A 12451-nucleotide genomic window follows, 5' to 3' on the forward strand; every position below is an offset into this window, starting at 1 on the left:
TTTGAGAGATTATTTATGTATTAAAGGTGGGTAGGTAATTTGGAGAAACCAGCTCGAGTGCGCTAGAATTTGAAAATACACAGCCGGAAAAAAACCTGCCACTTCCTTACAGAGCCCCGCCTCCAACACACACGAACGCGCACATGACCAATGAGGTCACGAGATAATTCTGTGCACAGATGGAAGGCTGACAGGCAGGTAGGCCATCCAGATATTTTAGCCGGGCCGGCTCAGATGATTGGTCGTGCTTTTTACAGCGCTACGGCTTCCACAGATACAAAATTTTTATGGATTTTTTGTCAAAGCACTTAAGATATTTATTGCTCTCGGGGTGTTAAGAGCATTCCTTGGAATATAACTAAAAGTGTATCTCGAGCCGGTTTCTCAAACTTACCAACCCCACCTTTAATGTATTTGATTGTTTTCTATCACTTACAACCAAACTCGCTAAATGTAGATCCCAATAGCTACTTCTTAAATGTTCACATAAATTGAATTAATATTGTACCGTATCAGTGAATATTCTCCTTACGCTACTATTAGAGCTACTGATTCCAAATAATGTTGGTAAAGAGTTGGTAAAGTGTAACAGAATATGATATAATGATATAATGTAGTTATTTGAAAACAACCTATCCATAGCAGATTGTATTTTTTGTTTCATGCCATTGAAAGTTTACATACTCTCTTAAGGCCCTTGGAAAATTCTGCAGAACATTTAGAAGAAAACATGTTTACAATGTCAAAGAAAAGAAAATGACAACTCATCAAAGTCAGCGCAGTGAAAGGATAATGTATCTTTGGATCTCTTTCAAAGACATGACTTCATTTGAACAGTTCCACTCTTAAGCTAACAGCAAACCAAACTGAATTTGCATTGCTAATATTTTTGATTTCAGAGCTTCTCTTCTCACTGGGCTTGAGTAAATACTTGGCTCAATTGAAATCATCACCAAAGATATCCACCAGGACCCAGGCCCAAAACAGTTTACATTTCGCTTAGCATATTCAGGTGTAAAACGTGATAAATTAAATTCTAACGGCCTCTCATTTCTTTCAGGTTTCGATCGCTACTTCATCAGCCGAACATTAGAGAATAACAGAAGGAACATCTGGTTTGCAGAGTTCTGGGAAAATAACTTCCAATGCAAGCTCAGCCGGCACGCCGTGAAGAAAGGATCTGGCATCAAGAAATGCACAAGTGAGTCTACACTTAATAGCAGAGAAGGCACTCGGTCAATAGAAAGCACTCAATCAATGACCAAGTATATCGATCGGGTCTGCTGTGAATACATTATGTGTGTGTAGATGGTATGCTGGGTGGATGTATTTGTCATCAGGGAGAAAATAATCACGCTCCTCTAATTTAGGTTAAATCTAATGGGTTTAGATAAGTGAATGGGAATCTCTAAGTTTGTCCCGGAGAAATTAATGTTCCTATTACTCGTCTGTTGGCTACTTCAATTTGCAGTGGTCGACAATAGCAATCACAAAACTATGCCGCCACATACGCTCAAAACATAATCAATAGTAAATCCAATCAGGCCATTAGAAACAAGCTTTCAGATCGTTAAAATCAGTACACTCTCCAGGCCCGTCTCATCCCAGTGTGCAGAGCAACGCTGCATCTCAAGTAGTCACGGCTGACAGATTTAAAGCTTGCACCCGTAAAGTTCACAGGCAATACATTCCTATATGTTCGGTGGAGAATCTCACAACACACACAACAAATACTCTCAAGAAGCTGGCTGTCTTCTGCTTTTGAGATTGGATTGTCTTGAAGGCTTGCACCTGTCTTTCATTGGCATAGACTTTTTTTAACTAGCGCTGCCCTTAAGTCAAGTCCACATAAATTGCGTGCTGCTTACAGACACATAATATACGCATTATCTTAAACAATGTCGGGTGGAAGATACTGCCAGTAAACAAAGTACCAGTGCGATAGTGCTTAGAAGAATGTCTATGCTTTTAAATCTCCAAGAGAGGGATGATATGTCATGTTCATTTATATTTGAAAAGAAAGCAGAAAACTCACACTCCCTGTCACTTACTGCTGGAATGTTTACATGTTTTAATGATGTGTTGGCTTTTACAACTTTTATTGTATAAAAAAGAAAGTATAGTCCCATAAATACACATACAAATATCTAACACAGAACTACAAGTCGGTTTAGTAGGTTAACAAATTACTTTTAAATAGCAGCCTATATTGATAAAGGAAATGTTCCCTTCCCAGTTCAAGAGTTTATTAGATACATATCAACTGCATTTTCTGAAAAAGTCTTCACTGTCAACTTGTTTTGAAGATAATGTGGTACTTTGATACTGTTGCTTTCTGATCCACTGGACAATGCAAAGTCATTATTATAGGACACAAACTAAATTGTTACAACAGATTAACAGAGATTTAATAGTCACCTGCTAAATCAATCTACAATCCACACTTTTTAGATTTAAGGAGAACACGTGATCAGTTGCCATGGTGGACGCTCTTGCTTTAAATTGCTGTAGACTCTGTTCTTCCTCTCCTCAGAGGCACAGCAAACATCTACAGGCAAGAAGAACAATCATTTCAGTCAGAGCCTTTTGCAGGAACCATGACTATCCTCCCCATTGTTCATTTTGTAAGCACCATTATTTAATGTCCCCACTTCTGCTGTTTGTTAGCCACTTTGATTCTTCATTGTATAAACCATGCATTACTCTTCAAGTAATACGTTGGAAGCATATGATAGGATAAATCTTAAAATATGATATGTCGTTGTTTTAAAATAACCTACAATGTCAGCAGTATTTTTAACAACACACTTAATAATGAGGAATGAATAATGCTTATCTGTGTAAAGCTTTAATCAACAACCAGTGATTGGAGAATTACATTCTTGAAGTATTTACATGATTTTATGGGCATGGAATGATCCTGTTTGTGTAGTATCAAAGCTTTTAATCGCACACTGCAAGGCATGGCAACAGATTTATTTTCAGGTGATTTTCCAGCACTGAAAGGGACTGAGAACAACACTGTGCAGATGTATAATTCAGGTGCTACTGCTGCCGTTTCCACCCGTTGTTTTTGTATCTGCTGCCCCAGAGGCAACAATTGACTTTGTAGCTTCAGATGTACAATGTAACCCCAAGATAATTTTACTGCTTTGTATGAAGGGTGCAGCAAAAATACTATCCAAGGATTTGAGCAGGTCATAACCTCATAGTTTATTTCTCTACATGTGATCAAATAGACACACTGTACTGCATTATACAGAGGAACAACTCTCAGTGCGAAGCAATACAATTCAACAACACCACACACTACTTCCAAAATGTCAATCAAGTTGAATTGTCACTTCTTTAGAACACTTACAACAACAATTGAACATTATTACCTACATGAAGTGAGGCTGTATTTTAGGACTCTGTTATTTTAAATTAAAACTCAGTACATGCTAGGTGCATAAAGTCAGTTTTCTGGTAACATGTGTAGTTGAGATTGCTGTAGTGTGAACCAGCAACAACAAAAAGGTGTATTCCAGTGACCATCAACTGGCGGGCCTGTCCGGGTAATAATTCCGGTGGCATGGGCATATCCAGCTTTCAAGGTGGACATTTTAATGGGACAGGCATCGGACTTCTCAGGATACGACTCAGAGAAAGTTGCATGCTCTGTTAAATGATGACGCCTGAGATTGTACTCTTTTGGAACAGCGACCGTTTCATTGCAGATAAGGCAAACAGGTTTAGCCTTAAGCCCATGTTTCCCACCAATCAGGACAGGGTATTAATACAAAAGTTAATTCCTTTCCCTGCCAATCAGGACTGCTTTCAGTTTTATTACCCCAGATACAGGCTTATAAAAAAAAGAAAAATGTTTCCATAAAGTGAACATATTAATCAATTATATATATAAATAAATATATATATAATTTATTATGATCTATATAAATATATATATATATATATATACATATACATACAATCTCTGGCCCCGAAAGTGTCTCTTGGATTAATTTTGGCCCTTGGACAAATGTAGTTGGTGACCCCTGGTGCAAGATGGAGGCAATTTGTTTTCACCACCCTCCCAAAAACGTGGAAGACTAACCTAAAATCGAACTTTCGTTACTTTATTTGTATCACCCTAACCTTGTCAGATGTTAGAGGCATATTTAAAAACATTGTTGGGGTAGCAAATAACTAGAGTTTTTTTGCTAGCCCTTAATTCACACTAATAGATAAACGATGAATGATTTATTACAATCCACATCTGTATGGATTAAGTGCTATCTCTTAGTGTTCTATATTTAATTGATGTGAAGCATTTCTAATCATTGGGCACGCTCCATTATTTTAAAACTTTCCATCAGTATCGAAGAAACAACGTGGTTTTGGATTGTACAGAATATGCGGGTGACTGGAAACTCATGATTACAGGTTCCAATTACATGTGAGGTAAATATGAAGAACACACAGAAATTGAACTGGATTTTTTGCCGAGTTGAATCCAATCTTTGATCAGATCATTCGCTGTGTGTACATCATACTATAGGTTACGCTGTTGAACCATAAAACATGACCCTGTTCATTAAGAGCACAACGAATGTGAATAGTCAGACAAAGTGAGACAAAGTGGTAATAAAAGAAACATTTTGCACATTATCAAGGCATGAGATTCACCCCTCCAATCCCAGTTGCATCGGACAGAAATAAGCCGGGCTGAAACATCAGCACAAGTACTTACTGGTGTTAATCCTCAAATCTTCATGTTGAAAGTGCTACAGCCTAAAACAAAGACAGAAGATGTTGAGTGTTTTACTTTGCGCATCTTTAAAATATGCAACATACATGAAAGTAAACAGAGCAGAGCAATTTGCCAACAGCCATATCATGCAGCACTTCCTAAAATTAACGTCTTCTGTGTTTCGGGGCTGGAGGCAAAGATGAAAGCTCTGCAGGAGCGCTGCCTTTTGTTGCCGTGGATTCAGCAAATATTGAGGTTTAACATTTGAATGAAGCAAACTGACTGTGTTGCTCTGAATCCCTGCAGTCATGAATCATCACGGATACCAGACACGAGCACATGCCTCCACAGTTGTCCATTGCTCACTGAAGACATGAAGGACTTCACCTGCAACCCAGCAATTACATTACATAAATAACACAAAATAAACCAATCTCCTACTACATTACATTTACATTACATGTCACTTGTTAGACGATTTATCCAAAGCGACTTACATACTCAATACTGTGGCCAATCCACATAGTGGGGTTTGAACCTGTGCCCCCCTGATCCCAACACCAACACAGTAACCCACTGTGCCACACGCCTACCTGCAATAATCTCTCACTTCTTCGATTCGCTCAAGCTGAATCCCAACCGTCGAGCTTTAAAGTGGACCTATCATGCTATATTTGAATAACATAGTGTAGGACCATACCTATAGAAGGCATATTTATACTTTTTATTTTTCAAAATACCAAACAGATCATGCATTTTAGCCATTCCTCATTTCGCTCAATTTAACACTGTCTTTGCATGGGCTGATTCTGTGAGAACAGCACCATCTACAGGCCTGGCATATGTACTACAGCGTCTCCAGCGCTTTCGAACGGCAATGTCCGTGGCTGTCTCTTCCTGATTGGTGGAGTTGGCCCAATAGCCGTAGCGCCACTTCTGTGACGTCACAGAAGTGTTCAAATCTGGATCAGTCTGTATCAGATCCGTTGCAGCCCCTTTTTAAGAGATTTGGGTATGGAGGAAAAGAGAGAGGGTTGTGTTTTCTGACACTTGGTGAGTTCCCTGGAACACCGGGGACACATATTCATGTACAAAAGACGTACACAAGTGCATTTTGCATGATAGGTCACCTTTAAGTAAAGATAGTACTGCGGAGAAACAATTATTAACCTGCAGTAGCTTAGAGTACTTTGAATGATATCAATGTATAAAACACATCCTATTGATAAACCAATTTCCCATTTTTGACATTTCCTACAACTATGTTTTAAAGGGCATTTAAATAATTTAAACTGGTTGGCTATCCATAGCTATTCATTCATTTAGTTTACTTCTTATGAGCAACTGTGTCTTTTTTAAGCAAATGAAGATGGTTTGTAATGGTTTTCTACCAACGTTTCAAAGCACCTCACTAAGGCCATATTAGGAGATCATTTAAATGATTCTAGGGACTTGTAGACAGATGTTCCAGTGCTACATTATTATATGTTTTCTGATCCAATTTAACAACAATTTCAGTTCAGTAATAAAATGTAGAAATAACCGTGTTACATTGGGAATGTGAGACAATTTGAATGAGCTCAAAAATGCAAAAAGTAAAAAAAAACAATGACTAAACTGGAGATAAAGAAAGATGTATGGAATTAAATCTGACACATTCTAAGACTTTGTATTATATTGTTGAATACGCATGGCAAGAGTTACTAATAATAATTACTTTCATGCTTGATTAATCAGCTTATTATCTTAATAATTGATTAAGTGTTTGATAAACTAAGGAAATTAGGTAACACTCTGGCAATCACAGGGCCATTCACACTTGCAGGCAATTCAGAGTAAACAATGAACCTGATTTCTTTGCACTGTGTGAAGAAACTGGATAAAACCCACACTGACAATGGGAGCACATGTCATCTCCACACAGAATAACTCAAGCTGTCCAGTTGGTTTGAACCCAGAAGCACCTTAAGATACAGCAACAATGACAATGTATATTCAAAAGTTCTATAATTGAGAACTAAGTGACCCCCAATGTCCAAATGAACTCGCTTCCAAGAAAGTAGCATCTAGAGTCTGTCGTGTTCTTTAAGCAAATTGGTTGGACAGATAGCCTATTATTCTGAGCCTCACAAAGAAAATAATCAGCGTTTATAGAAAATGAAAAATGTGGCCCCATCTACTTCGAATGAAAAGGATGCTCAAAAGAAACGTTGTGCCTCCATTCAAAATGTTATTTTGAGCAAGAGCGTACTGTGTGACCTGGGACTTTATGGATCATTGAGTTCTTTCAGAATCTCAAGGTTTGTCTTGATGGGTTAAACTCCTAGAGCACCGATAAAATAAAAAACAGTTGCAAGGTTTCATCTTCGTTCACAATACTTGCTTTGCACAGCTGACTAACCTTCTGCAGCACATCTCAACTTCCTGTCCCTTGTCTGCATCCATCATGCAGGAGGAGCCATGTTGGAGAGGAATAAACTCTTTAACATACAGTGCATGTCTACAGCGGGGGGGGGGTTGATCTTTCTTTAGGTTCTGTAGAAAGGTGCTAAAACTAAACATCAAAGGAGATACTTCATTAAAGATTTATTTAACAAAGGCAACATCAAAATGAGTGTCATTTTTCTGCACAAATAAAGAAGACAAAGCATACACCTGTCGGAAAAACAGTTAATAAATGATGTATCTAATTATATTTAGAAAATAATATACCGGTAGTTTGGGGTTTCCAAACTTTGACGTAAGGACTGGTTTGGGTTGTATGTCACCAGGCTCAATTTTCTTTGAAGTGTTTCATCAATACACATTTAAATAATCTGCTTTTTTGTTTTACTTTAGTAGTTATGTTGTTAAACTGTGTTTGGCTTTTAACTATGTTTGTAAAAAAACTGTTTTTAACCTTGTTGTACGGCGACCTTGAGTGCCTTGAAAGGCGCCTTATAAAATAAATGCATTATTATTATTATTATTATTACTTTCATTGTTTTCCCATTACTTGATAGTGTAATTTGAAATCAATATACTGGACACTTTCACCTACACTATATGAGGTCATAATCTATGCAAAAGCATAACATGCACATATTGCTTGTTAAAGTTGAAAGTGAAAAATATTGTTCTTTTTAGCTAAATGTTTTTAAAAAGTGAACTTTATACAGAAACGTTTGGCTTTTAGCTGATTGTGCAAACCTCTGAGGCATCTTGCCATCAATATGTCAAATGACTTTGTGTTTGAAAAAGAGAGACATAATAATGAGTGTGACAGCCATAGGAACTGAATATCCATGCTTCACTTTGTCTGTAGCATAAATTCACAGAATAACTGGCGGTATCCAAGCTGCTTAAACATTCAGAGCTTTGTCGTTGATGGTAAATTGCCACTTCTCAGCGAGCAAAGACTGTGGGAGTATCTACAGTAGATAATAACAACAAGACAAACGAAAACTATTCATCCGTTAAAAGCTAGCACTTGTTAAAATGAAGTGTCTCTGTTGAGATAAGGAATGGTTTCCACAGAGATCTTACAATGTGTGCAAACCAAACGTGAGTTCACTCTATCATCTGCTTCATGTTGCTTTTTGTTATCTGTGTTATCTGATCATGATGCACTGTTTACCTCCCCTTGTGTTGTTCCTGTCTTGTAAACAAACCTACGAAATACACCTTAGAAAAGAGCACACATAAGTTGTCTAGCATGCAAGCCATCCTTTATTGAAAGCAAAGCCACAAAGGACTGAAATACTGCTCCCCTGATGACAGTAAGCTGATTATTTAAATTATACGTTTATGTGTAATTACACAATATCAGAGCCGCAGCAATAAAAACCTTTCAGTAATTAAAGCCTGCAAAAGCACCGTGTGGCCAATTTCCACCAGAGAGCACACATTAGCACATCAAATTGAATATGGTCACTTTCCACTTTTCCGCATTATGTGTTATTGACATGCTATTCAGAATCACACTTTCAAAAATTATTCTTTGATTGTTGAGATTAAATTAGATGCAGCTCTAATGAAAATTACTCTATTCACTCCAAACTGAGTAGACTTTCAAAACAGGGGATTGAACTACTCTAAAAAGCATTCACCTTAAAAGACGGGACAAAATAAATATACCATTTACTGCACTGATACAAATGATCCCCTATTACAGAGCCTCAGGGTTTTTGGTTTAACTTCAGTAATATTCACAATCACTGTCTTCAATGTTTCTGAATACAACATATATCATATTTCCAAGGGGGATTTGTTGCAATGCTGTCATTCACATGCTTTTAAAACTTCGCAAAGTGTCTCTCAAATTACTTTTTCTGTCACACTCTTGGAAATAACACTACACACAAATACAGGAAACCATATTGTAAGCCTTAATGGATTTGTTAAGAAATAGTGAAAATAAGCAGCCCTTTAGAATGAACGAAAAGCAGTGCAGTGATTGGTTGTAAAAAGATTGTTTAAGCGGTGGGTTTGCATTTAATCAGCCCCCCTCATCACAGCTGCACTATCTGGACAGAACAGATAACTGTATGGTAAGTCAAACAAAAGGTTAGCTTCATCTATTATTTATAAAGTCAAAACTTGGACTTAAACTCAGTTGTGTTAATAATACAGAACCAAATCTGCTGCAGTCATTAAAATGACGCATTCTAATGCAACTGACTGATGCCCTTTACAGACATGTCATACATAACTTCATCTATCTGTGAAATTATAGATTTTTTATTATTTACACGTGTCTTTTGATATTAACCCTCCTATTGCCTTCGCTTCCCCCCCCCACCTTACTTTGGTGTTTGCGGTCAAATTTGAGACAAAAACCATTAATCACCACCCAATTTCATTTAACACCCTTTCAAACTGTAAATATTGTATCAGACTACTGGTATACATGTAAAACTGCAGTAAATATACAAAGAATAGACACTGAACATGTATTGCGTGTGCCAGGTGTGATCCGTGTGGGGGGATGGACACATAAGAGTGGGAAATGTGTCAAATTGTTCTGTNTAGAGTGTGTGTGTGTGTGTGTGTGTGTGTGTGTGTACGTGTGTGTGTGTGTGTGTGTGTGTGTACGTGTGTACGTGTGTACGTGTGTGCGTGTGTGTGTGTGTGTGTGTGTGTGTGTGTACGTACGTGTGTGTGTGTGTGTGTTATCTGATCCGGATGGTTACTAATTCCTTAACAACCGGTAACAATTCAATGAAAGTGGTGATCAGCAATTGTATATGTTCAAATGTCTACTGTGAAGGATATCATAAAGCCTTAATGCAATCGAATGTAAAACAAAAAAGTTATGATGGATGAAAGTAGTAAATCGGTCAGATTTGACCCGAAGACAACAGGAGGGTTGAAGAGGCTCTATGCTTTGTGGGCGTTTCTCCCTTTCCTGTAGTGTGTTGAACATTTATGTGTGCATGTAAATGATCTGCAAAGGCTAAAATCCCCTCCGGAGCGAGTTTCTCTCCCACACACAAAATCCAAAAACAAACCTGAAAATGAGCATAATGTGTCCTCTCTGATGTTCCTTGAGGCTTTATATTATTCAGACATGCAAGTTCAAATAGTTTTGATGGCTAATAGTAAGGCCGTTTCCTGTTCTCTCAGTCTGCTTCTCCGATGCATTTGAAAACAGATGATGTCGTTGGAGTCTTGATTAGGACCATTGTTGTGAGCGTGAGGGACACTTATCTTCGCTTCTCTGTGAATCCACTGATATTTTGATAATGACAATGAATCAATGTCACTATCAAGGTTTTTATCGAGTGAATTTGACTTCCTTTTTAATAAAGTGCGACAGTTCACATGCATTGAATGATAGGATATGAGGGTTAGTTTGATCACTTATTGTAACATGCTGTGTGCAGGCGTTATGCTGGACGTTGTTTTATCCATCCATGGATTTGAATCGAAAATCTGTCAGATTATTATAAGGGAGAAAACAGCAGGATGCATATTCAGACATGAGAACATGTGAAATTTCACAGTTCAAAGTGTCCTGCTGTCACTCTTTCTGCTCAACCTATCCAGCAGGGTATTGGCTAGAGAAAAAAAGCGTTACGCTGATAATTGAAACCTTGCTCAGCCGTTAACACATTTTCAAAGCTTTAGAACAACCCCAGCTATGATTAATATACACCTGTCATAACTAATTACATTAATGCTGAAGAACGATAAGGCCTGTCTTGCTGTGTCTTCTACTCCCCCGCTAACCACTCCATCACGCTCTGCACTTGTGATGGATGTGAGGTGCCACGTGACTAAACACTAAGAGTTCACATAAACAAGACCTGAGAGAGCTCCCGACCTTACTGAAGCGTTTTCCCAACTTATATGGAGAAATAGTTGCTTAGAAAGTTTAACTAATTCTTCAGGATCTTTACATCATGGTGCAGAGGAAGGCAACGGCTGTTCTCTACTGCAAGTGAGACAAATGAGGACAAAAAATAACTTTTCGCCAATCTTTAAATAGACTAAATATGGTTAAAACAAATGATGGGTTCACAATTGAGTAATCAAGCCGGTTGAAAGGCTTTCATTCCTTGATTTTAGCAATCACTGTTTATTTCTTACATTTTTGACAGTGGATCAGTTTTATTCTTCTTTTATGTTCGTCATTCAAATTGAATATTCTAGTCTTGATAGTCTCTCATGATAAAATGACTAAGCCATCAAAAGACATCATGGGAACTTTCATAAAGTCAACTCGCTCAATTTACTTATATGTAAACTGAGTGAGTTATATGTCCTGCAGTATTTAGGAATCTTTCAAGTATGTAAATCCATGATTTGTAATATCTGTTTTTCTTTTAGACCACGAGCGGATCGGGAAGGACTCATCCTACGAACAAGAGGGGAAGGTTCAGTTTGTGATTGACGCGATTTATGCCATGGCTCATGCTCTACATAACATGCACAAAGACCTCTGCCCTGGGAAAGTCGGCCTTTGCTCAAAGATGGAATCCATCAACGGCACTCTGCTGCTCAAGTACATCCGCCACGTTAACTTCACAGGTGGGTACTCAGAATCCAACGCATGTACTGTATGTAAATTGACAAGTACTCTGATAAATGTACAGTATATGGTAGAATAAGAAATGGGTGAAACAAGCTTGGGTACACAATGGCCTCCAATTATCAGGCTACTGAATGTAAATTACTCCCAGCTAGTATAAGAGGCTGAGATCCGTAGGAGGGTGACAATCAGCAGCAGAACAGCGCGTTTTATCGTAGTTGATGATGTGGAAGAACGGTCCTTTGTGAGATTTCCCGCCTTATCTTGTCAGCATTGAATTGCCCACGCAAGAGATCTCCTGCTTGAAGTGCACTGGCTATGGATATAAAAATTGTTCATAAATGAGAAGGGGGAAGAGAGTTACCGCACAGAGCCATCAAATACAGGCATAGATAGTTTCCCTTTCCCTGTGGCTGTTCTCTGTAGACTCAAAATACATGTTTTAGTGTTACTATTAAATACAGTGGGTTGTCATATCTCGAGTCACACAAAAAAGCATCAGCTGAACACCTTCAAACTATTTAATGAGCCAAAGTTTCTGTGTGTTCTATGTTCAACTAGCTTCTGCAACTTAATGCAACCCCTTCTGAGCATTTCTTTATTCAGTTTTGACCAATACATAAGGGAGGCTGTTTTTTCCAATGTATCGTAATGGTGTATATACTGTATAGGCTGATTAGTAACAAGACATTGAAATACAGGAATTC

At 38.0% G+C, this 12451-nt stretch overlaps 1 protein-coding gene across 1 annotated transcript in view; it reads left to right on the forward strand.

Moving 5' to 3' along the window:
* Window positions 1-1060: 1060 nt before the first annotated feature.
* The window catches only part of LOC104959113 (metabotropic glutamate receptor 4-like), a gene marked incomplete at its 5' end in the record, with an annotated part of 28780 nt that continues 17389 nt past the window's right edge, over window positions 1061-12451 (forward strand). Inside the window, 2 exons of the mRNA XM_010786964.1 lie at window positions 1061-1201; window positions 11543-11743. Of these exons, the coding sequence (XP_010785266.1) occupies window positions 1061-1201; window positions 11543-11743 (342 nt within the window). The remainder of the gene's footprint in view (window positions 1202-11542; window positions 11744-12451) is intronic.

The sequence above is a fragment of the Notothenia coriiceps genome, unplaced genomic scaffold (assembly GCF_000735185.1).
Source record: "Notothenia coriiceps isolate Sejong01 unplaced genomic scaffold, NC01 NC01_scaffold00029935, whole genome shotgun sequence".
Classification (NCBI taxonomy): domain Eukaryota; kingdom Metazoa; phylum Chordata; class Actinopteri; order Perciformes; family Nototheniidae; genus Notothenia; species Notothenia coriiceps.